This window comes from Apaloderma vittatum, unplaced genomic scaffold (genome assembly GCF_000703405.1).
Source record: "Apaloderma vittatum isolate BGI_N311 unplaced genomic scaffold, ASM70340v1 scaffold446, whole genome shotgun sequence".
NCBI classification, from domain to species: Eukaryota; Metazoa; Chordata; class Aves; order Trogoniformes; family Trogonidae; genus Apaloderma; species Apaloderma vittatum.
In genome coordinates this window covers 41,852-66,487 of record NW_009722062.1, presented here as the reverse complement: position 1 = coordinate 66,487, position 24,636 = coordinate 41,852, and the positions used below count along the sequence as shown (strand labels likewise).

The 24,636-nt window shown below is 40.1% G+C and overlaps 1 protein-coding gene across 1 annotated transcript in view; it reads left to right on the top strand.

Annotated features, from left to right (window-relative positions):
• Positions 1–8,315: 8,315 nt before the first annotated feature.
• The window catches only part of TFAP2D (transcription factor AP-2 delta (activating enhancer binding protein 2 delta)), a 34,069-nt gene continuing 17,748 nt past the window's right edge, over positions 8,316–24,636 (top strand). The window contains exons 1-4 of the mRNA XM_009871602.1: positions 8,316–8,343; positions 10,136–10,301; positions 13,068–13,186; positions 20,312–20,453. Of these exons, the coding sequence (XP_009869904.1) occupies positions 8,316–8,343; positions 10,136–10,301; positions 13,068–13,186; positions 20,312–20,453 (455 nt within the window). The remainder of the gene's footprint in view (positions 8,344–10,135; positions 10,302–13,067; positions 13,187–20,311; positions 20,454–24,636) is intronic.

The window sequence follows — 24,636 nt, the reverse complement described above, 5'->3', positions numbered from 1 at the left end:
CAAATCTCTGTTCAGCTCAACTCCAGTTTATTCAGATTCCCAGCTCCTGTTAAGGAGATTCCAATTGCCTGTGCAGATGATTGTAGCCAAGTCTTTCTCTTCTTTCCTCTTTTTTTTTAAGCGATCAAATTTTTCAAGGATTTATAGATTGATAGTAAAGGAAATCCAGCATGAAAAAGCAAGTTTTTCTCTACGCTGATCTAAGTGCTGAACTACTACTGCATTGCTATCTATCTCTTGGCATATTCAGGGAAGATATCAAAGGCGAGAGGATAAGTTTCAAATGTGTATTAAAAATACATAATAAATATTTTGTCCAACTTCAAAAAAAAGCGATAGGTGTTAGCAGTAATCAAAACATCCTGCGCCTAAGCACTATACAGTACCCCATATAAATAAATCACACTTCTTTTCTAGTAATACATCAATAAGAATATATTAACTCTAGAGTGGCTTCCCTAATATTTTAAACATCTCGTGTCAGAATTTTTATTTTATTTTTGTCACTAATATATACATATATTTTTAAAAGGTTGCTTTTGAGGGTTTTAGATGCAACAGCAGGAAGAAAAGGTGAAAAGGAAGGAAGGAAGGAAGGAAGGAAGGAAAGAAAGAAAGAATAGAAAGAATAGAAAAATAGAAGAGAGCTAAAGATGGAAAAAGAGAGAGGAGAGAGAGTAAGAGAGAAAGAAAGAAAGGAAAGAAAGAAAGGAAAGAGAGAGAGAAGGAGAGAGAGAAAGAGAGAAAGAGAGAGAGAAAGAGAGAAAGAAAGAGAGAAGAGAGAAAGAGAGAAAGAGAGAAAGAGAGAAAGAGAGAAAGAGAGAAAGAGAGAAAGAGAGAAAGAGAGAAAGAGAGAAAGAGAGAAAGCGAGAAAGCGAGAAAGAGAGAAAGAGAGAAAGAAAACTTTCCCTATACTTTCCCAGAGGGATATACCATTCCCCAGTCCTCTCCGAAAAAAAAAGCAGTCTCTGAAAAGTGTCATGGTTTGCAGTCCTCCTATTAATACTGATAGGAACGACAAACATTATGAGCACGATTCTTCCCCACTTCCATCTCCGGCTGCCATTGCACATATCAGCTGCCTTCTAGATTGTTTAGTGCAGTGATTTGGTGTTTGCTTTTAATGAGGCTCGGAAAGTATAAGATTTTTGCAAGGCTTAGGTGCTGGCGAGCTAATTGCTAGCTAGAGAAAATATTTGCCACCGATTCCAGGGCAGAGATCCCCATGCTATCACTTTCAGTTAATGGTGTGCAGGATTTAGCCCGGAGCTTCCCTGCTCTAACCATCAGAACCAATAATCTTTACTTTTCCTACTGCTCGTGTATCGATAGCTTCTCTAGCCTCAGGCAGCGGCTTTGATATGTTAATATTTCTGAGTACCAAATTCTGCAGAGATCATATTAATGTTGTACATACAGAGTGGAGCTTTGCCTTAAAGTTGAATATTCAGATCGCCCGTTTCAAAAGGAATCACTTGAAGAAATGAAGCTTCTATTTACAGGAGTCGTCTGTGTTTTTTAATCATTAAAAAAATCCCTCCCCTCTTATACTCTCCTATTAATCGTCTCAGACTTTTATTGCATATCCATTCCCTTTTAATTCCTGTCTAGGTTGCCATTTTAAAAGCAGAGTAACCTGATTCCTGTTTGATTTTTCTCTCTCTCTTTTCCCTTCTCTACTTCTTTTTTAATTTTTTTTTTTTTTGAGGGGGGGAAGGGCTTCTTTTTAAAATGCCCTCCAAGCCCCCTTCCACACCCATCTCTTCCCCATCCCTCGGACATGAAGTGTATGCAGGCTTGGTGTCCTCACCTCCATATATTTGGATTAAAAAGACAACACAGTGACATTTGGCCTGCATCGTTTTATGAAATCGAGATGGCAAACTCCAAAAAAAGCTCTTGTTTCTCTTTGTGATCATCCATCGTTCCAGCCCCAGGCTAATTTCAGAAGCTTAAATACTGCTATCGCCTCTGGGCCATGAAGAGAGAAGGGCCAACCTATCGGCAATAGCTCTTTTTCGATTGCCCTTGGCAACATAAAATACAAACTACTTTGAATCAAAACATTTTTTGGGAATTAATATGATCTGAACTCTGCACGTTTTAAGAGATCTTGAGTTTGTCAAATCGCTTAGAGGTGACTGACATCCGAATGCATTAGTGCCTATCTAGGAACAACCCTCAGATCTTATTTGATTAAAAAAAAAAAAAAGAAGGAAGAAAAAGAAGAGAAAAGAAAGAGAGAAAAAGCCACCCTCTTTTTTAAAAGCTCAAGCATCAGTCACCATAATGTCTACCAATAAAATCCGGGGAAAGACGCTCCCCTTTTTCGCCTCTGCCTTTTATGTACTTAGTAGTGGTATCGTCTCTCATCTGAAAGGCACTCTCTGAGCCTTGATCCTCTTTCCCATTCTAATTTTAATTTTTGACACTCAAAACTACTGCCTAATGACTCAGTCATTAAGGACGAGACTTTGGGCAAGAGGTCGGGGAATGGGGGCTGAGGGCGTTGCGCCTCTTCCAGGAAGAATCCTCTCCCCTGCTATTCTGTGTGCAGATGAAAGGGAAAAAAAATAGGGTGCTGCCGTGTTACCACCTCCCTGCCTTCTCATCAGGCATTCCGGGATGCAAGAATGGGCAGAAGGCACATTTCCCTTCACCTTGTCATCTCCTGGTCTGGCAAACCGACTGGGGTCACCTAGTCGACCCCAACCCCACCCGAAGGGGACCTTAAGGACCCCCTCGCAGCGCCCCAGCACCCTGCGCCCCAGAGTCCCGCTGTGTCCCACTCCAGGAGAGGGCAGGATCGGGCAGAGCAGCTGTCCCTGCCCGCTTAGCAGCTCCGGACGGTGAAGGTGGTCTCGGATTGGGGTTCTCGCGGCTGAACAGTCTCCCCGAGCCCAACTGAAAGCCCACCGAGGGCAGAGCAGCTCCCCTCCTTGTTTTCCTTTTGTTGTTCTTGTTTACCGGCTCTTCTGAACCTTACAAGAGCCTCGGGACTCTTCTAATAGCCCATCATTGTGTTCAGATCCTAATGCACCGTCATTAGCACTGTTGTCTTTTTCTCTTCTTTTCTGTTGCAAGGGCCAATTTAAATCGCATTAAAATCCTAAATAGCTGGCTTAATTAATGGCTCTCGCGGCTCCAGCTGAGATAATCTCCAACTGACTAAAGCCAAACCGGTCGGCGACTTTCAGCTCCCCGGGAGTTTCAGGGTGTGGAAGGGGACGGAGAGGGCTGAGCAGCCGGTTAAAGCGGGCTCTCTCCGGATAGCGAGTGCTTACAAGGGCCGGGAAGGCAGCGGAGTGGGCTCCTTTAGGACCTGGCACCAGTAAAACCTTCTGGACAAATTTGGGGAAGAGATGTGAAGTTGAGATTTGGGCCCTTTTTGTTTGTTTGTTTTTGATTAAGTGTTTGGTTTGATTGTTTTTGTTGCTTTTTTGTTTGTTTGCTTTCCCTGCCGATCTGCAAAAGGATATTTTCTGGCTATGGACAGAGGTGCAATGGAAAGCCCCTGAGTAGGGGTGTCACTTGCTTTGGATGTCTGTGTTGTTTTCCTGTTTTTCCGGGCTAGAGGTGGTGGATTATGTATTTTCTGTCTCCTTTTGCTCAATTCCGAGATGTGGGCTATTGTGATTTGCAAAGTCCCAGCTTGAACTGCTGAGATTTCGGAGCCACGCACACACAGGGTGTAACACCACACAGAGCAGTCCTCGACCTCCCACAAACTCAAGCACACATGCAGGGAACAGAGTGTGTAGAAGCACAACACAAGTGGACACATAACACACATGCACACAACACACACAACACACACAACGCACACAAACTGCCGGTGCTTCCTGTGGGGAGCATGACTTCCCTGCTTTGACACCATTCTCTCTGCTCCATACAGAGCCCACTCGTGGGACGCCAGAGCCTCAAACCCTTTCTACATCTTCATGCACACAACCCACAGCCTGCCCAAACCTGCCCCACAGGAACCAGCACAGGTTCACATTCATGGTCCAGCAACACACGGCAACTTTCCCAAACTGCTGCCGCAGAGAGGGCCTGGAGAGACATTGAGAAGTGCTGATGAGTTCTCATGGCTTGTGCATAGGAAAGAGAAATGAAGTGGGTTTCTTTTCTTTTGGCTCTGATTTGGGTCCTGTTCTTCACCGCAGGAGCTGTAAGAGTGCACCTCTACTGGTGCTGATACATCTTGCTGATCCTGGGTGCCCCTTGCATGTTGATATAATCTTTACAGTTGACTTTCTGTAACAATTTCCCTTATGTTACTATTCTGTTTTCCACCATATCTTGCTTGTCTCAAGCTATTTTTTAACATTGTCTAAACTTAAAACTCGTAAGAGTCTTAAAAGCCTTAAAAACTCTGTGTAGCTAAAAAGCTTTTCTTAAAAACTCTGAGCATCTCCTCAGTCCTACTGAATCTTCTGATTCATATTTTTAAAAATTGTCTTGTGCATGCAGGCATGTCTGTCTTTGCTTAGTATGAGTGTTATAGTGAAGGACATTATTTCAGAATTGTTTATGTTCGTGGAACGAGATGTTTTACATGACTCATTACATGATGCAAAGTTTCTTAATTTAAGCAAAACCGAAAGAGTAACTGGGAAAAAAGTAGCACTTACTATTTTTTACTGAGAAATGTAGGTGAGTTTTAGAATTTTGAATATTTAGTTCTTGAGATTAATTACTGGGTGATTTGAGGATAATTTGTAGAACATTTTAAATTGCTTATGGACCTTTGGGAACTGAAGACAGGATTAAATAGTACTGATAAACTCTATACAGTAAACTGCTTACTTAGGTTGCTGCTTGCTAGGTGAAAAAGAAAGGCTAAGGAGAGGCAGATTTTCATGTCTTCATTTTGTAACCCACTGTAAAATTTCCAGAATTTCAGAACAGAGCAGAAAATATACTATAAACTGGAAGCTTCCACTAGCAGCACCTGTAGATATAAATAATAAACTAATAAAAAGCATGGTATCCTATTAATGTTTTATATAAGATTAATCTCTAGACACTCAGGCGTGCTTATACTTAGGAACGTACACAAGCACACAAACATGCATATATCCTGAAAAACAAAATAAAACAGTACTTCTGCTCTGATGTCACTAGCATATTATGATGTTTCTTTCCATAACTGCACGATATTTACGGGTGAATATCTCAGAGAACGGGACTACCTTGAATGAATACAAAGTGCCCATCATATTACGGTTGTTACAGTGAACAAATAAGAAATGAGTGTGCAAAGTGTAAGGATGTATGTAACCATACAAAATTGTAGACAAGCATATAAAAAAAGTTTTTATTTAAAAGGTAAAAATCATCCTGTGGCATCAATGGATCTCTCTCATTCCTAATAAAGCAGTAACATTACTTACGGAAAGCATAAAATATGTGAAAATATGAATTTTGTCAATGAAAAGGTGCGCAAATATTTAACTCTGAGGGTAAAAGGAGACTTAGATTTCAGCAGGTGCCCAAGTGCATAACTCTATCAGAATAAATCATTGCACTCCAGCCACCCTTTTGTCCTCTTCATCTATACAAAGGGAAATCTACAATCAAAACAGACCAAGCTCCCTTTGCATCATACGTTATTGGGGTTTTCATTGTGTTGACAAGACTGTTGGGTTAGAGTACGACTCTGTTGTTCTCGCTGCTGTCGTCTACACAACCCATCATCAGCTAGTGTTGGCATTTTGTACTGACTTGTGCTATTTGATGGGGAGACAGGAATAAGGAAGGGAAAATACTCTCCCGATGTTTGCTGTGACTACCTTTTGCAGTATCACATAGCCTAACTGTTGTTCATCCTGGGCTTGGGAAACAAAGGAGAAGTGCAATTCACACAAAGGAGTGTGTTGTGTTGAATATGAACCAGTCAGTTAAATGGAAAAGGATTGGGCCCCAGGAGTAAGCTAGCAAAAATTAACACATTCTTTTGTTATTCCTCTTCCTCAGACCACTTTATGGAATAGAAGAGAATTGTGGAATGGTTTGGAAGGGAAGGGACCTATAAAGGTCGTCTAGTCCACCCATCTGCAATGAACAGGGTTTTTGTCAATTAGATCAGACAATATATAATCTTCTGAGGTGATTTGGTAGCAGAGGTGATTCAGTATACAGCAGTATCAGGCTCTGAGTCTTTTACCCACATGTGGTCTGCTGTACAAAACACATCTCTTCCACATCCAACTTTTTCCTTTTGAGCAAATGTATTTGTTGAAATCAACATGAAGTTGACAAATCAGAGGGTAAAACCCTGTCATGAAGAAAGAAGAAATAATTGAATACAGTTAGATGAAGGACAAGCCCTAAAGAAGGGGGTGTGTGCCTGAAATCTTCCTTTCTTTTTTTTTCCCCTAATCTATCAGCTGCAATATAAAATATATTCACATTTCATCTAAATCTTGCTTTGCTTGCGTCTTTAGATATTTGCTACTGTAAGAGCACAACTATCACCATTTACAGTCATCTCTAACACAGTATCTTATGGCAACAGATGATGTCAGGCCAGACCACGTAATCACTTCCCTGTGGGAATAAACACTTTTCCTAAAAAGAATCTTCATAACACTGACAGGCCCATTTCACGTGGTACTCGAAGCATGAAATTGCTGAGGCAATCTGCTGGATGATCCTACCAGTTATCTGGTAGATGACCTTTAAAGATCCCTTCTAACCTAACACATTCTATGATTCTGTCTCACCTTCTGCCTGCTGTCATTTTCTTTCTCCTAGCCTTGCAGCAGGACCAGTGGTGTGAGGAACTAGTCAGGAAGCAATGCTCAATGATTTTCCTTTCATTTATGCTGGTGGACACATTACTTTGCTGTAGCTATGTGTGGGGCTCTTCATCTTATGGGGTCTTATGTATCCTGGCACCAGAAACTGAGTCTGTAAGGGTTTCTAAAGCAAGTAAAAGCTGCTAAGAGGAATAGGACTCACCAGGTTGAACTGGTAGGGAGGTTGGTACGAGATGATCTTTAAGGTCCCTTCCAACTCAAACCATTCTATGATTCTATGATTCTACCATTCTATGATTCTGTGATTCTATGATTCTATGAAAGGCATTATTTCCTTTCTATTTCTGAAGACATTCTCTTCTGCTTCTTCAGCTGATGCCTGTTAGCATCCCACTCACAAATACCCTGTTACGACAAGACTAGCTTAACAGTTGAACAAGACTTTTCCAAGAGCATTTACAGTGGCGTTGGGTTGATGGAAAAGAAAAGCTAGGCATTGCCACTGCTGTTTAATTTAAAGCATACCTTGTCGTCTCCCCATTGAGCTGCATTTTTTCACAAAATCATTTGCCTGCTCTAATACATGGTCAGAACACGGGGGAAGGAATACACTAAAGAGTGCATGTTTTGCAAGAAACCCTCCGTCTTTCAGTGCAATTGCACTTATCCTCTCCTTTCACTTTTCAGCAGCCCTCCCTTTATTTACCAGCATGCCTTTTTCTGTTTACCACCTGGTGTAAAGTCCACCTCTTCTCTACAGTGATGTCTGTGGTAGGAGAGCCATGCCTTCAAAACTGCACACAAAGACATAACCTTGTCTAGAAAGCATCACACTGCTCTCTGTTGTTGTGCCAACGAATAATTGGTATAATGAAATGATCATATGCAACAGAGTTTAATTTCTTGTCATTTGTAACTTGTCCTCCATGTTTCTGGAAAGACTTAGACTTAGACTTGTAATTTTCTTTTACTTTTAACCCAGACCTGACATATCTGGAATTTCTTTGTTGAAGGTCATATTGCATAGGCATGACATTTTTAAACATTTTAGACTGCAAACAACTTTCCACTAAACAGTAATGAGAAATGTTCCAGTGAGTTCTGGTTAGGGTAGAAGCAGCTGCAGAGTAACAGATTTTTGGATTAAAGGAACGATTATTTATCTGGCATAAATAGTGCACATACTGGCTTAACCTGGCAAGAAGATATATGACACTGGTTTCAGTATAATCTCACTCATTACAAAATATACAGACTTATTGAAATAAATAAATATGCATACATTGCTACTGTTTTCTTGACACATATATATATGTACCCATGTGTATATGTATTGTGTGGCAAGAGATGCCAAACAAACAAATCTACTCGGTGTTAACACTCTTCACAATTGTACCTGACAGACCAGAAGTTTGAAAATGTTGACTGAAAACATTTATAGGTTTCTGTGAAGCCTTGTCTCAGATAAGAAAAAAAAAAAACCAACCAACCAACGAAACCCAATCACAAACCCAAACAATAAAATAACAAACCACCAAACCCATTGCAATCATGTGGCACCAGATTTCTGTACTTGAGCGTATGAGCTCATGATCGCAGCTTTGAGTAGTGCAAAAATGTGCCTAAGTGCCCTTGATATATCTGTTTAATGATGCATGATTTGTCTCTATATTCTGTGTGAGAAGTGGACACTAATATCTAACCTGTAGCTTAATTAGAAAAGTCATAAAATATCCTACTGTATTGAGTCAGGATCTTACCCATCTGGGATTTATACCAAGAGGTGTTCTTTTCTGGTTTTGCTGTCAGCACAAATGTTTAAATATACCTTCAAGAGCTGAAATATTTGGAAGGAAATTCTGTTTGCCTTATGTAAGCAAGCAATTGTCTGCTTTTAATGAAGTTGCATCCTTCAGTTATATTCCTCTGTCTCTGCTAAAACTGGAGTGTACTTAGTCACCTTAATTTTAAGAGGGATTATATACGGAAGATGAAAGTAAAGATGTTAGGATCTTGTTTAAAGTGAGCTATTATTTCTATTCTATTCTATTCTATTCTATTCTATTCTATTCTATTCTATTCTATTCTGCTCATATTACAGAATTTAGGCTACAAATTAGAATTTTTAAGCATGATAATATGAGCTTTGGCAGTGCAAAGAAAAATAGAGTTTATCACAGAAAAGACACGATTATCATGGTAGTTTAAAAAGTACAGTATCTTTCCTTTAAACAAGAATGATGAGCACAGATTCATTCTGCTCTAAGAAGGTCTTTATATCATTGTTCTCACGGAAACCATCTAAACTCCTTCTAGTAATGCATTGAATTATACGATATTTTATATCACTGTCAGATGCAGCTCATTCTTTTTTTCCCTCATCTTTCCCCCAGGGAAGAATTGTGCATGTGGTGGTAAGATTTACTTCTTCCACAGATTTTTTTATTGTAGTTAGGTTTGAGAAGGCAGGTCAAAGAAAAGTATTTTACATTTGGTGATAAAAGATGTGTTAGTCATTAAGATTTTTTTTTTCCCTGTGAGTTTGCACTATTCTCTTGCATCAGTTGCAGAGAAAGTTTTATCTCTTGCTCTCTCACATATTAACTTGAAGTTAAAAGCACAATTTTGCCTGAGGAGTTATTGATCACAGTCTTCATTGAAAGATTTGGTGATCATTCAGCAGTTTTAGACTCAGGCCAAATAATTGCCACTTTTAACAAATAAACAATTCCAGCACTAACCTCAGATAAACTGATGTAGCTCAATAGATTCAATCATTAACATTAGCTCAGAATTTGACCTAACTTTAGAAGGAGCATATGAGAGTTCATCATAATGAAAAATCATTCTGGCCCCAAATCACTGCAAACCTATAGTAGCATTGCAGCTTTTTTATCCTAAACACTGCTGTGAGTGTTAAAATGAACATTTCTTGTTAGAACCAATATCCCAAATTTTTCACCAACTACATTTTTTTAAATCCTGAGTGACAGCTGAGTCTGGATCAGTTTTACATTGTTAATCATACTAGGCACAAGACTGGAAAGACTGATTGTACATAATTTTTACTGAGTAGGAAATCAAATGAGATAGTCATAATGATCTAATTTGACTGTAAATCTTGTGAGATATAATTGTTCTCTTTTCCTGGGCTGAAATTTCAATCTGTTCATCCTTCTCAAAGCAACAACATGATACAATATTTAAAAAAAAAAAAGAAAAATCACCACCTCCAAAATATTCCAAAAACCCAAACAAAACCAACAACAGCAAAAACGATAAGTAAACAACAGAATCGTTCTTCATGATTGAGTTGGTCAAAACATGGAATATGAAGTTCTTCCCACCCTAAGATCTCTTTTCTTTCGTAGGTGGCACCTGCGTTGTTAACCCCACTGATCTGTTCTGCTCTGTTCCTGGTCGCTTATCTCTACTCAGCTCCACTTCGAAGTACAAAGTGACCATTGCAGAGGTGAAGAGGCGCCTTTCACCACCAGAATGCCTCAATGCTTCACTCTTAGGAGGTATTTTGAGAAGGTAAGTGGAAGGTGAGAATAACAAGTCCTAGACGGTGCTACAATTTCTGTAATTTTATGTTTTACAAATTAATTTTGTTCTCTTTCCCCACCTGGATAGGAGGTCACAGTTTGGGAAAACAGAAGGAGAGGAACACTGTTCCTAGGGAAATTTTCAATAAATGAGAAAAATGAAGACTGTGTTAACATTTTTCACAAAAAGTTTACATTTTTTCAGTGAACTGTTTTGGTTTTTTATCCCCTCAGTTCAGCTACTCCTCACAGATGGATAGGTGTTGCTTCACCTTGATTTGAATTTAAAAAAAAAAAAAAAGGTAGTCAATGCATGGAAAATTTTACCAGAGCTACAAATCTGACTTGTTGTTCATAAACTATTTCAAAGTAAATTGTTTTACCGAGTGTAGTTTCAGCCCTCACTCAATAAAAAAATAAAACAGGGAGGTGTAGGGATGTTTTTCTCTTCCTTTCTCCTTCATATATTTTTTGAGCACAGAAAGGACAGAACACACTGATTTTATTTTCCTGGGTTTGAGATGCTGGAGGAGGAGAAGAAAATAATCAGGTACAATTTTGCCTCTGACTCTTCACTGACCAGAGCAGATACCTGCAGAGAGCAGGAGCAGAAAGGAGGAAAGTGGCAGACTGTGCCTCACGTTGCAAGTGGAAAATAGGGAGGCAACTGTAATTCACCCCGGCATATGTAAGTCACAACATCCCTGAGGCGTCAACTTAGATGGCATAAGCTACTTGAATGCCCTTTGATCAAAACTAGCTGGAAAGTCACAGGCTATTTCACTGCTGTCACTGAAGGCCACACTGATCCTCACGCTTATACTTAAAGTTATTTTAACCAACCTGCGAGATTCTGAGACATGTAGCAGTGCAAAAGCTGTCATGAGCCATCTTGCACAGCAAGGACTATAGATCACAACATTGTTTTAGGGGCACAAGCCCCCATTTGCCTGCCTCTGTAGGCATTGAAATCCAAAATCTGTATCCACAAAAGTTTTACTCTGTTACTGCTTCACCTTAGAGAGGCTTTTAGTTGATAGTCAAAGAAATACTCACTTTAAATACTCATAGAACAAACTTTGTCAATACCACTATAAGCTAGTAAGTATACAAAGGCATCAGGCTGAGCACATGGACTCACTTCTCTCTTCTCTTAAAATGCTAGAAGGATTAGACTCAATGATCTTTTCCAACCTAAATGATTCTATGATCCCTGTAAGTTTTTGACCCAGACCAAATATCACTCTTCCAAATCAACCCTGGGCAGGAGTTAGGAAGTTAGGAAAAGTCAGAGCCATTAGTCTGGATGTGTAATTCTGTTTTATGAAGAAGAAGATGTACACGAGTAGACTTGGTCAGCCTATACCTGTAGGTGTCACAACTAGATTCAAACATTCTGTAGCTGACAGCAGAAATGTAGCAAAATCAAATTCTCTTCATCGTTTGCCCGATACCAGGCAGGGTTGATTTTGCATCCTGTCAGCAGTCACAATCTAGGTATTTCTCCCAACTGTTTTTTCTGCAGAATTAAGTGTTCTCAGAAGACATTTCCTGACCTACAACGTGGTTGAAGTAGTAGTATCCCTCAGTGCATGAAAATTACCATCTAAATGGTGGTGTTCCAAGTTTGGTTCCTTCCTCTGCTCAAAGAAACTTGAACCTGCACCTCAAAAAATCTCATTAGGCATGCTTAATATTCAGTGATTTGTTGTTCCATACTGAGGGCTGGCCCCTCAATCTCATTTGGGGCTAATTAAATATTTGTCAGACCAAACTAAAGTTACAACTGTAGTGACGACTCTGTTATCTAATGACCAGGCCATTCATTTGAAATGGGAGAGATCTGGGTTCCAGTCACTGCTTTATTCAATGTTTAAGCATTTTAACATTAGTTATTCACTGACAGCTGGCTGCCGCATTCATCTAAAAGATATGGGTTAAAATTCCCTCAGGCTAAGGAAGAAATTGAACCTACATTTCCTGCATAAGTGGCTATGTCTCAAATGCTTCAAATACTCAAATACTGCAGAGAAGCAGGTGTGGAATGCACCAGAAACAATTTTGTGAGAACAAAGTGATGTAGATATTTGGGAGAGGGGCATAGATAACCAATGTTGGCTGGGATTTTAGCTTCAGCATTTCCTATTGCCTTATTCTTTCTTCCTTGTAAGTGTTGGGCTTTGAAGACTACATTCCTAAGTACTCAGGACTCCATATAAATTATAGAGGGATAGCTGGAGCTAGGTTCCACGTAAATGTCTACATTTGAATAGCTATCTGGCTTCCTTTTATAGCTGGGTGAAAGATGAATACAGTCCTCTCATCCTACACGGTTCTTTAATATAATCCTAGAAATACGTGTTTTTCTCTCAATTGCCTTGGGAACCTGGGGTGGCTGAATCAGATAGAAGTGACAGCACTGTCAATATTCATATGGAGTCACTGCAATCCCAGGCTCTGTGTCCAAATCAGGACCATAGGTTCTGACTAGGTGGAAAGCTTTCTGGAGATCTGATGCCCCTCTGCCAAGCATTAAAATGTATAACTTTGTCAAAGGACCAACGTGAAAATCTTGAACAGTGCAAGCAGGACAGTAAGAATATAGCTCTGAAAGATTTTCCATTGATTTCATCAATACAGGCATTACCCTACACATTTATCAATGAGGTCTGTACAATTTCTAGACTTATATTAATATGGGAAAAAAGTGCAGAATAAAGACAAGTTTCTCTCTCCTGCTGTTCTCTTGCGACAGAGCAAAATCCAAGAATGGAGGACGCTGCTTGCGAGAAAAATTAGACAGACTGGGACTGAATTTGCCTGCAGGAAGAAGAAAAGCAGCAAATGTCACACTCTTGACTTCCTTGGTAGAAGGTAGGGTTTACAAAAGTGCAATATAATATAAACATAATTGAAATATTTCCTTGTATACAACACTTTTCGGTCACAGTGTTAAATATCAGAAACTGTACTTTGTACGAAGGGGAGAACTGACTTGCCTAAAGCCTCAGACAGATAAAGTGGCAAAATGGAAGTTCCCTCTGAAATGTCTTGGCTCCCAGCAAGCAGCATTGTCCTGCAGTTTCCTCAGCATTAATCTATGTTTTCTGTATTGGGATCTGACTTACAGAACGATGATCCAAGTGTTCTTGTAAGAGAACTGAATTTCTTATATCTGCTCTATAAGTAGGTTTGTTTATCCTCTTTTTTTTTTTAACTTGTGAATTTCCTGGAGCTGATCCAAAATTATGATTTATTTTTTTTTCCCCATAAGAAGGCATAATATTTAGACAAGGCTTTTTCCTCCACACATAAACGAATGAAATCTGTTTTCAGATAAACTCTAGGCAGGCCCAGGAGAAGCATTCTTGGCCTTTATTTTTTGTTTAAATATCATTCACCAAATACTGTCAGGCTCTTCAAACCTTCAGCTGGGAGATGTAGGTTCAAACCCCTCAGGCAAAGGGAAGAAACTCTACCTGAATCTTTTCTATTCTGGGTGACTCCAGTAAGTACTCAGTTTGTTGTCTGGCTGTGAGTAGCAGCCCTGGGAATTTCAGATCCCTCCTCCTTGATGTTGAGAACACTCAGCTCATCCTAAAGGTCAACATTTTCTAGGATCATAACCTGAAAGGTCCACACAGATCTAGGCAAGTAGGCTGAGGTCTCAGCACATATTACCACAAAATCACAGAATTACAGAAAGGTTGGGGCTGGAAGGGACCTCTGATGGTCTTCTAGTTCAACCCTTCTGCTCAAAGCAGGGTCAATTAGAAGATGTTTTTCAAGTTTTTAATATGATGATGAAATAGTGCAGAATCCACAGCAGTGAATATTTTTCACCATCTGAGAGAAGAGACTGAGGTTCTCAGGGGCTACTGAACACACAACAACAGTGGGGCTGCTGTGAAATATGAGAGTCTCCATATCATACTGGCTTCTAGCAAAGAGACACCATAATGGAGTCTTAGAAAAGAGAATTTTCCCCCCAGTTTGGAGGAGTAAGGACTGTTCCTACCCTCACAGTCCTTCATGCATTTTGGGTCTTAGCAGGGAAGAATAAACAGAGCTGTGTGGCCAGCTACTCATTCATTAGGAGAGACTGAGAGGGAGGAAGTGCTTTTTCAACTGCTGTCCAGGGGCTGATAACAAAATACTTTGCCTGTAAGTCAGAATTAGATTCCCTTTTCTCCCCGGTGATGGAGCTGTCCTTATCTCCCTGTTCTTTACTCAAAGCCAAGAGCAAATCTATTATCAAGTCTATGGTATTGATTTTATTCTTGGTGTGCCTTACTGTGAGTCCTGAAGATACATGCTGAGGAGACTGAGCTCACTTTGGTGGAGACCTGTTTGCCTAGACATACTAATCACTGATTTTGTCTACTGGAATTTTTGGGAAAGGCATTACCACGTGTGTTAACATTCTGGCAAAAAATAAAATGAAGCTCATTTTCTGTCTGTGTAACCAGTCCTCGGTCAAACTTGGCAGTGTTCATTGAATTCTTTGTGCTATAAGCTGTCCTCCCTTTGTACATGCAGATATTACTTCTAAGGGGCACTGACCTGAAGCATGATTTCTGCACTAAAACCTGTCTCTCAATGGCTCCTGCTGCTGGAGGAGGCAGAAATGGAAAGACTCAGGTTTATTCTGGGTTTTAGAGGAGAAAAAAAGCATGAAGAAAAAAACACTGACCTTTTCTTCATGATGTCAATACGCAAACTGGCACCATGATGTTCATCTTGGTAAACCCCTAAATATCAGGCTTACTGTGTTGACTTCTTGTAAGGACCCAGTATTGTGTCACTCTTGGTTATTTTAGATTGCTGTAACTGTACTATTATTAAAGATCCTCACAGTCTTCAATATATCAAGGCTTTTAACATCTCTTTAAAGTAGGAATGTGCTCAACTTCTTGAAAAACTGTATTAGGTAAGAGAAAGCAAAAACAGTTGTATCGTGATTAAGTATATTAAAACAAAGCTGCCCCAAAAGTCTCTGGCAAGACTGCAAGTTCTCTTCCTCTAAAATAGACTAAAACTATCGAGTTTTGGGGATCATTGCAAGTTCAATAGAGGAATTGCAGTGAATTTCTAGGCTGTGGTGGTCAAGTGAGGATCCGGACTCTACGAAAATTGTTTTCTCCAAACTCATCTCTTTTGGAGTTCAGCATGGCTGCTGGGTGTTTACCGTTATTCTTGTTTTGGTCAGGGTGCGTCTTTAGTGTCTTTGGTAGCGACTTCTGGGGCCCAAAGTAGGACCTGTTCGGCAGATGAGTTCTGCTCTTTACATTGTCTTCTAGATAAAGCAGCACAATGGGTGGAAAGACAGACTGTGAGAATGACAGCATTGCAAGACTCTGCAGCACCAGGGGACAGATGTTTGTGAAACCTATAGGTGAGGGATGCCCTCTAGTGCCAGCGTTAGAAGAAGGGAAAAGTAGCTTTTTTTACCACCTCTAAAAGGAAAATTCCTACATTTTACTTAACACAAGAAAGGTTCTTCCATTAAATACTAGTGTGGCCAAGGCTAAGCCTTGCTGCTGCCTCAAAGGGGTCCAAAGCCTCCCCAGTGGGAGCAAGAAAGGATGCAAGAAGAGGGGAGATGTCCTCTTCTGTTTGGACAGGTCATTTACAAGGGAGAGACATAGCATAAATGTGATTGCAGATGCAAGTAAAAGCAATGCATGAATGATTTTTAAACTACCATTTTAAAAAGAAAAAAGGAAAGTAAATGGAAAAAAAAACACTTTCAAAAAATCTAGGAGTTGTTTTCCTGTCAAATCTAATTAAGACACTAAATTTCCTAGAATTGACAGCATTCATCTGTCATGGTTTTTGGGACCAGAACTCTTGAGAAAAATAGGTCAGCAGTTACTTTTTCCACCCCGCTATCAGTTGTCACACTTCTCCCCCACCAGTCTTTGTTTAAATATCCTTCCACTTGTTCCTCCTTCCTTCTCACCCTACAAATATAAAAAAACCTCCACTTTCCTTCCACCTCCCGCCTTTCCCTCCTCCCCCTGGGTAGCATTTCTGCTAGGTAGAGCATCCGGAGGAGGCAAAGCCAAGCAGAGAGTAGGAGGTTCAGATGCCGAGTGTCCCTCTCCTGGGACACTGCTTCTGCCTTCACTCTGCATAGGAGCATCTCTCACTCTTGCCAGACCCAGGAGACACACATGCTGCTCCTTGCACCTGCCCACAGAAACCTGTCAAGGTATGCGACTGGTCTCTCCACTGAGGTTTTCCAGAGCTGTCTCTGCCAATTCAGCTTCAGCAACTGTCCTTTTCCATCATGCAGATCTCTCTGGTCAATTGTCAAATTATAGAGGAAAGGCAGTGCTGCTTATAGCTGCAAAGCCCCGTGCTGGATTTAAGAAGAAAGAGTCAACGGTCCTCAACACTTTGCCTTGGCAGGAGGGAAGAGCTGGAGTTATTGCACACAGGGAAATTTGCTTTTAGGTTGAAACAAGGCAACTGGCTATAAAATTCAGGGATTTTAGTGGTTTCTGCTTTTAGCATGACTCCTCTCTAATGAAAATAATAACCAGGCAGAAGGTGACAAATCTAAGGTAGAAGAAAAGAGATCAGTTCATCCACATTTCCAAAATTACCTATTTTTCCTGAAATTTTCTAAATTCTGATGCAAAGGAAAAAAGAAAATTTTTTACAACATTTTGTAAAAACTACTTTCCCCTATGAAGCAGATTTATTTACTCCTGTACAGTAATACAAGAGACTTCTGTTCATGGAGATTAATAAAAAATAATATGGATAGAAAAGTATCATAAACCACTTCTAAATATCAAATTATAATTTCATCCAGGTTCAAAATGGAACTTTTGATCAACAGTGAGAGATGAGAAATTATATTTTAAAGAGTGTTTTCATGTCCAGATTTGTATTTTTATTTAGAAATTTATGTTGTAATTTCAAATGCCTATTCCTTATATCATATGGAAGTGCATGCTTATATGAACAAACATGAATAATTCTAATGTGCATTCATAATATATATCAGCTTTCTGTTTCCAGTAATTTTTTTTAAAAATACATGTTTGAAACATTTTCTAATTTATTATTTCACGAAACACAATAGGTACATTTGTGCCTACATTTTTACATATCTGTATCTGCAAACAGATAAGTAATTTTGTTTCATTTTGTTCACAATTTTATCTCCTCACATACCATTATCATTCAATAACAATCCCTGCTCCAGATGAAATAGGAAAGGGTTATAATTTGTATAATTTTCTTAGATCATCAAAACAGCTTAGTATATTTCTCTCTAGTAAATAGTATTTACCATCTGTGTAAATATGTTTGAACAATGATTCATATTTTTATCCCTTTTTTTTGACATTAGGTAAGGACATAGCAATTTCAGTCAGTTCGTCATTGACCACGTTAAATAAATGCCTACGTTTCATCACATCACATTTTGCTTTCTTGAAAAAATCAAGACTTTTCCAGCTGCTAAAGATTTAAATTCTTTGCTGACTATGTTCCATGTATTGTCACTTGGGTCTGACTGGGACCAGGATAGAGGTGTCTGGAGAATGGTAATTCCACCAGATGACCACTTCAAGGGGTTTGACTTTTATCTTCTTTCCATGTTGGCATGAAAACAAACTTATCAAGTGTTTTAATGGAGTTTGAAAAGCAAAACCTGGCTCTCCTCTGTAATTGACTTACTCTTCAAGTCTTTGTTTAAAGAAGAGTAAAAATGTAGCTGAAATAGAAATTTTGAAGAACGTCCACAGAAATTTAGAATCTGTGGCTTAAACTTGTACCCTTTCTCATTCATGAATAAGTCTAGGATAGATGTTTTAAAGCTGGCACTTAGCTATACACATCTTTATTCTGATTCGCTGTCAATATACCAGTGAAATCTGCTTTAATTTCGCTGAAAATTACGTTACTTTTCCAGAAGCTGTAAAGAAGTGGAAAATATTTCTCCTTTCATCTCAGAAACAGTAGCTTTTTGTTAACTTCTTATCCTTTTTTAGGCATATTTGAAATCAAGTTTTAAAAAATCTTCAATATTTGCATATAAAATTAGTTGCAGCTGCAAAGGTTGTTGTTGACTAGTGGCAGCAAACAAATTCCCTGAGAGTAGTATATGTATTTTACTAGTACCTGCAGCCAATTAGGTCAAATAGGCACACAACAAAGTATTTGCTTATGGAAACAAAAGGTATTTTTTGGTAAAAACTCCAACAATAGAAGGGGAGACAATAAACTCTGAAAAGCTGGAAAACAGAGTCTGGAATAGATGTCAGTGCATGTGGTTCCTTGTGCCTCTGGCAGAGGACCACTGCTCCCATGGAAGTTTCCATTTTCCTTGGCTTGGCCAGGTCTGTGCAGAGCAGACCCAGCCTTGCTGGAGATGAGATTCATCTCACCATCTCTGTCATATTTGTATCTCACGTTCTTTCATGTCCCATTGTAGTCAACAGGGAGAAATCAGCACTTCTGGGTTATTAGCAATTAAATTAAATTAAATTAAATTAAAAATTAATCACTTGATTAGGTTGCTCAGAAAAGTTGTGGAGTCTCTGTGGTTGGAAATGTCAAAGACTAAGCTTGAAAAGTCCATGAATAATCTAATCATGAGTCCATGCTTTCAACAGGTGTTCTCCTGATTCTCTTTTAAACCATACTTTTCCATAATTCCTCTGATGCACTTTTTTCTTCTACTTTAGTGTGGGATGATACATGCTACAAGTGTTATCTTGTCTCTATTGACTTGAAAGTATTAAATCAGATGTCAATATCCACATTTAATCAGAGGAATTCCACTGCAAGTGTTCTCAGAGGGAAGTGTTACCAGTCCTGCATCCCTTTTAATTGTCCAGTTGGAGCATTAGCCTCTTCTCCAGTCGGGGCCCAATGTCACCTCTCCTGATGGCAGTCAAATACTCTGAAAAAACCCACCAAAACAAAACAACACAAAACACTACAACATCCTCTTCCCAAAACTGTTCTGGACCATATCTCTGTCACTCATGCAGATGTGTTTCAACATACACTTCTGGTAACTGACCTATTTCTACCTTCTACAATGAGATGGGAGTAAGTGTCATCTGGAAGTGCCAACTTCCCACCAGAAAAATGCTGACTTAGGCACAGATGTTCACCCTCCAGAAAGCTGTGCCTGATCAGATAAATCCCACACCAGGTTTGTCAGAGTCACAGCACATGGGCCAGGGTGTTCAGCAAACCCTAAAATAAATTCCTGAGCTCTCAAAACTAGTGGAAAGGAACAAGTTGTTCCAGAGGTATTTAACACCTAGCATGGAGTTGGGTTCTTGTGTCCAGTCACTGTACTGAAGTCGAGAGGTGATCCGTGCCTGCCTCTACCATAGACTTCTCACAAACCTAGTCAAGCCACTTACTTGCCTTGATTTTCCCCACTAATAAACATCAACTATGATCTTCATTGTCATCCTTTTTGTTGGAGACAGGATTGTTTCTTGAGTTCTTCTTTTGGGGCTGCTCATTGAGTGTGGGGCACTCGTGTCTGTTGGCTTAACCCCTAAACAAATACGCTGAAAAGTATGTTATCCCAACAGCATTGTGCTGGGGTAGAAGGATATTCTTCCTTCAGAGACAGAGAAGTGAAATACCAAAGGCTGAATCTCAGTTCTTCAGTTATTCATTCCTACCTTCCAGTCATCTCCATGCTTTAAACATCAGTTATTAACTGAGCTTATAAAACTTGAGCAGCTGCCCAGTAGTCAGCAGTGACAGGGGAAGTAGTTAACCCAAGGATACTTTCTCGTGAAAGGAATAACCTTCTTATCTTCTGGCTGGCACCATCTGATGACTGAGCATGAGCAGGCCAAGTGGGCTGAAATCTGTAACAGAGATTGGGAATGAAAGTCTACAAAAATGATTTGTTATTGTATTCATTTTTTTTAAGAGTGAAAGAAATCCTGTAATAATAATAATAATAATAACCACACTAAAAATTGACTCATTTTGTTTGCCCAACAGGGGAAGCATTACATTTGGCCAGAGATTTTGGCTACACCTGTGAAACAGAGTTCCCTGCAAAAGCTGTAGGAGAGCACATTGCCAGACAGCACATGGAACAGAAAGAGCAGACAGCGAGGAAAAAGATGATCCTAGCGACAAAGTAAGAAGGGAGGGGAAACTAAAAAAGAAATCTGTCTGTCACTTCTCCATTTTGGATCTGGGGGCTGGGGGAGGGAGGAGTGGGAGTATGGATGGCGGTGACTGCTATCACAACAGTACTCACTGACAGCAAGTGAGAGCAAGCCTCTTTAGAGATGCTCTAAGAAGAACTTTATTTACTGCAATGAGGTTTTAGTGGCTATGCTTTCATTGCCTGCGGTTAAGGAGGCACGTACATCTTCTCAGATGCTGTGGTTTAGTTGAGAGGAGAGAGCATTATTACATGGTAAGATCTATAGGATGGAGACTGGCTTTGTCTCCTGTTTGAGTGTGTGCAGTAGATTTAAGCTTCTACTGAAGTACAAGTTACTGTGGGATAATTATCATTAGTCTGCTAAGGGAGAGCTGGTTTGCAGAGGGACAGATCCCCTCTGGATGGAAATTGCAATAGCTCCCCTGAAGTCAAAGGCACTGAAACAATGTACGACAGCAGGGGAGCTTTGCTAAAGCCATTAAAAGACACACAGAGGCACCCGACTTTGCACTAAACAAGCCACACATCTCCTTTGAGCAGTAACATCATGTTAGGATAACATTTCATCTAGGTTAATTAGCCTTGATGAGGGAGGAATTAGGCTCCATGAGCCATGGGAAACAGAAATAAATAGTCTGCACGGAATGATGTAGACCTACACTAGTGTGTGATATGCCTGCATGAGGTAGCCTTGAACGTATTCATGCTTTTCCTGAGCTTACTACAATGTTACACAGTGAGGCTGCAGGAGAGCTGAAGCTAGAAGCTTGAGCTCTTAAGCCACCATTCCAGTCCTAGAAATGTTTGGGAATCATTCAGGTTGGGATATATCCAACAGAGGGGAACCACACTGTAGTAGGGCAGAAGGCTGAGCAGCAACAGGATAGTCCTTTGTACCCCAGTGTCCTTCTGCTTTGTCTACTTGTAGAGGGCAGGACTCCTGGCCGTGGTGTCCCTCTTGCATCCTTGCCTTGAAGCTGACCCAAAGATGGTGTGCATTAAAACATCTCAGGATCATGAATCCCATGAATATAGTCTGTTATCCTTCCCTGGGGTGGAAGGCAGAGCACGGTGTAGCTCAGATTGTGAAGATAATGAAAGACTTCACATATCATGCTCCGAAGTCCCTTGTAGTTTGAAAGGAATAATATAAGTAGGATATGATATTATTCTTACCTATACCCCCATCTGTTTTAAGGATGCAAGGGGTTTCAGAGGCATGAGAATAAACTGGCTTAATAGAAGCAGCACCTTTCTGCAAGTTGTGTCCCTCTGTTGCTGTATAGCCCATTAAAAATCTGCCTCCCTAACTACATAAAAGCTGATTGTAGCACTGGGCAGCACAACCTAAACAAGAGTTAAAACTCTAAGTTGCCCCAGCTGGAGGATTTGCCCCATCTACAAAATGTAATTCAACTGTAACAACACAAAGTTTTCCTTTTCTTTTCTGTCTGGAGTGAGAGATTATGTTACCACGGGTTGTAATAATCAGTGGGTAACTATTAATGTCCTCTCTCCAAATACTGTCCCACTGAGGCACACCTAAGAGTCTTACTGCCCTTTCTCATCACTCCATATCTACCTCTTCATCCTCTACAACTGAGGTGGGGAGTCGTGGGCATGCATTACTCCTAACCCCCATGAACTGGTAGGCTTGTAGGTTGTTATCTTGCATTTGTAAAGAACAAAATTAATTTTTCCTTCTTCCATCAGTTAAAAGCACCAGCAAATTGATCAGAGAGGTCTGTCGATAATACAAAAATAGGCCACATCCTACCGCAAAGTGGTTGTAACGGGACAGATGGGTCAATGTGTGTGCTACTACTGCCCTCTCCTGCCTGGAAGGAGAACAGTGGAAGGAGACAGACCAGTCCTGTCCAGGTACTGCAGGAGACACAGGTCCGTGGCATGCCGTGTTTCCTTCACTTGATAGTAGGTACTCTAGTCATTTGTCAGGAATTTTAATTATTCACCAGACATATATAAGCTCTAGGTTTGTAATTTCAATAATTTCACAACTGCCTCATGCGTTTAAGATTTACACCTCCAGAAAAAGTGGTGGGTTGTTCTTCTATCTTCAGAAACAACACTGAAATTCCAGGGTGGTAAAATCAGTCATAGCAAGCTTTGACTATGGAAAGAACTGGACTGCCATTGCCTGTCTGTGTTGCCACTGTCCACTCTAAGACAGAGACAGAAGCCCATAGAAATGTGTCTTTGGCAGAACTGATGAGACCTTCCACATGTGGGGTCTTGAAGAAAAATAAAAGGGAAAGAACAAAAATATTTCTACAATTCCTGATATAGAGATGGAATTCCATTCTCAGTTCAGACATCCAGCTTCAGTGGCTTGGTTCAGTTGCCCAAACACAGGCACCTACTGCCATTGGAGATGAATTGGGTTATCCAGCGTGGTTATCAGCTGCTGCTCTGGAAGCACACAAGTGTCTTTTTGCTCCTACGTTATATCTGCCAGTTATTATGGATGTCTTGGATACTACATATGTATGTGTGAGCCATTCTAACAACTTGATGGTCTAGACAACAAAGAATCAGAGCCATACCTGACAATTACCATGGGAAGAGATGATTGGGCTGCGTAGTGAGTAACGGTGCTGAACACAAGTGAGAGCAAGGGCAGGATGGAAGTAAATCAAGTTTTAGTTAAGAGCTGAAAGGATAAGAAAAGGGTAAACAATGGGAGAAGCCAGTCTCTTATAATTCACCTCATTTGACTAAACAGATGATCGTCTGGGCATTCCAGAGCAAGATGCTTCGGAACAGAGGCTGAAATGTCACAGTTCTGGCCGAAGGGTGGTGATACTGGCCTGTTACCTTAGACTCTTTTAGAAAGGCATCAGGACATGTCTATGCAGTCCACATAGGGGGGAAAAAAAAAAAAAAAGATAAAAAGCTAGGACCTAGTTTTAGAGGGTCTTTAAAGCATGGGTTATTTCACCATGCAGAGGTGTGGGAAACCCTGAATGTCTTTACAGTAAGGAACAGAACCTGATCAGGTTGCAGCTAGGACAGATGCAGAACTGCTGAAGGCCACATTAATAATTCCACTTGATGGAGAGGCACACTGTCCTACAGGAAACATCACAGAATATCACAGTGTAAGGCCTTCCACATTAGACAGAGGGACAGATACACACGTATTTACAGGGACCAAAAGCGAATACTGTGAATAACAATTTTATTCATATTTATTATGGGATTGCTTACAGCCAGTACAGAATAATCAATATCTGGCTTATGAGACTCTGTATTCAATTTGCTAGTTTTCTGAAAAGCAACTCTGTGACTGGACACGTAGGACCTGCTGAGCTTCTCTGTGATAGCTGATGTTTGGATGGGTGGCAACTGTCACACTTGCAATATATCAGAAGTGTGGGCACACATTTGCCCCTCTCCTGTACTCATCACAAGGCCTTTGCTTCAGCTGCTGCTAGGGATAGGGTCATGGACAAGATGGGCTCTTGTTCTGATCCGGTATGGAATTATTTATCTTTTCCTGATCATACACTGCAACATCTGACCATCTATCACAAACTATTAGGTGACTCCTTTGCAGGAGTGATCAGGACTCTTTTTTAATTGTTATTATTAATCTGTGGCCCCTCAGACAGCACAACATCTTTCTTTGCTTTTTCAAAGTCACAGTCCAACAAAATAACTGTCAGCCCCTCTCCCTGTCACTAACCCAGGTGATTTTTTCATTGGTAGTGGAGGCTCTGAAACACCACTTTGCCTAGAAATCCCCTTGAAAAAAAGTAGGTTACTGCCTTTTACAGGTTTTCATGTATAATAAAGAAGTTTTTTCTTTTCTTTCAATCTGCCAACATTCAGTAAAGACTTTTGACACCTGAAGATAGAAGGGAACTTAATTGCACACTAGGTTCTGACACTTTCCTTTGTCAAAGTATAAGAACTTTTAAGATGAACTTTTTCAACAGGTAGAAAGTAGAGGTTGGAGGAAGGAGAGAAGAGCAGTGCTGACAGGGCCGACTGGGGATAGTAGATTGTTTAGAAGCCAAAATGACTGACTGTTTTCAGTTGTTGAAAGGAACTGTTTTCCCTCTAAGGACCTGATTCATTAAAACTGTATGCTGCATTTACATATATTTCTGCTGAATACTTCTTTTTG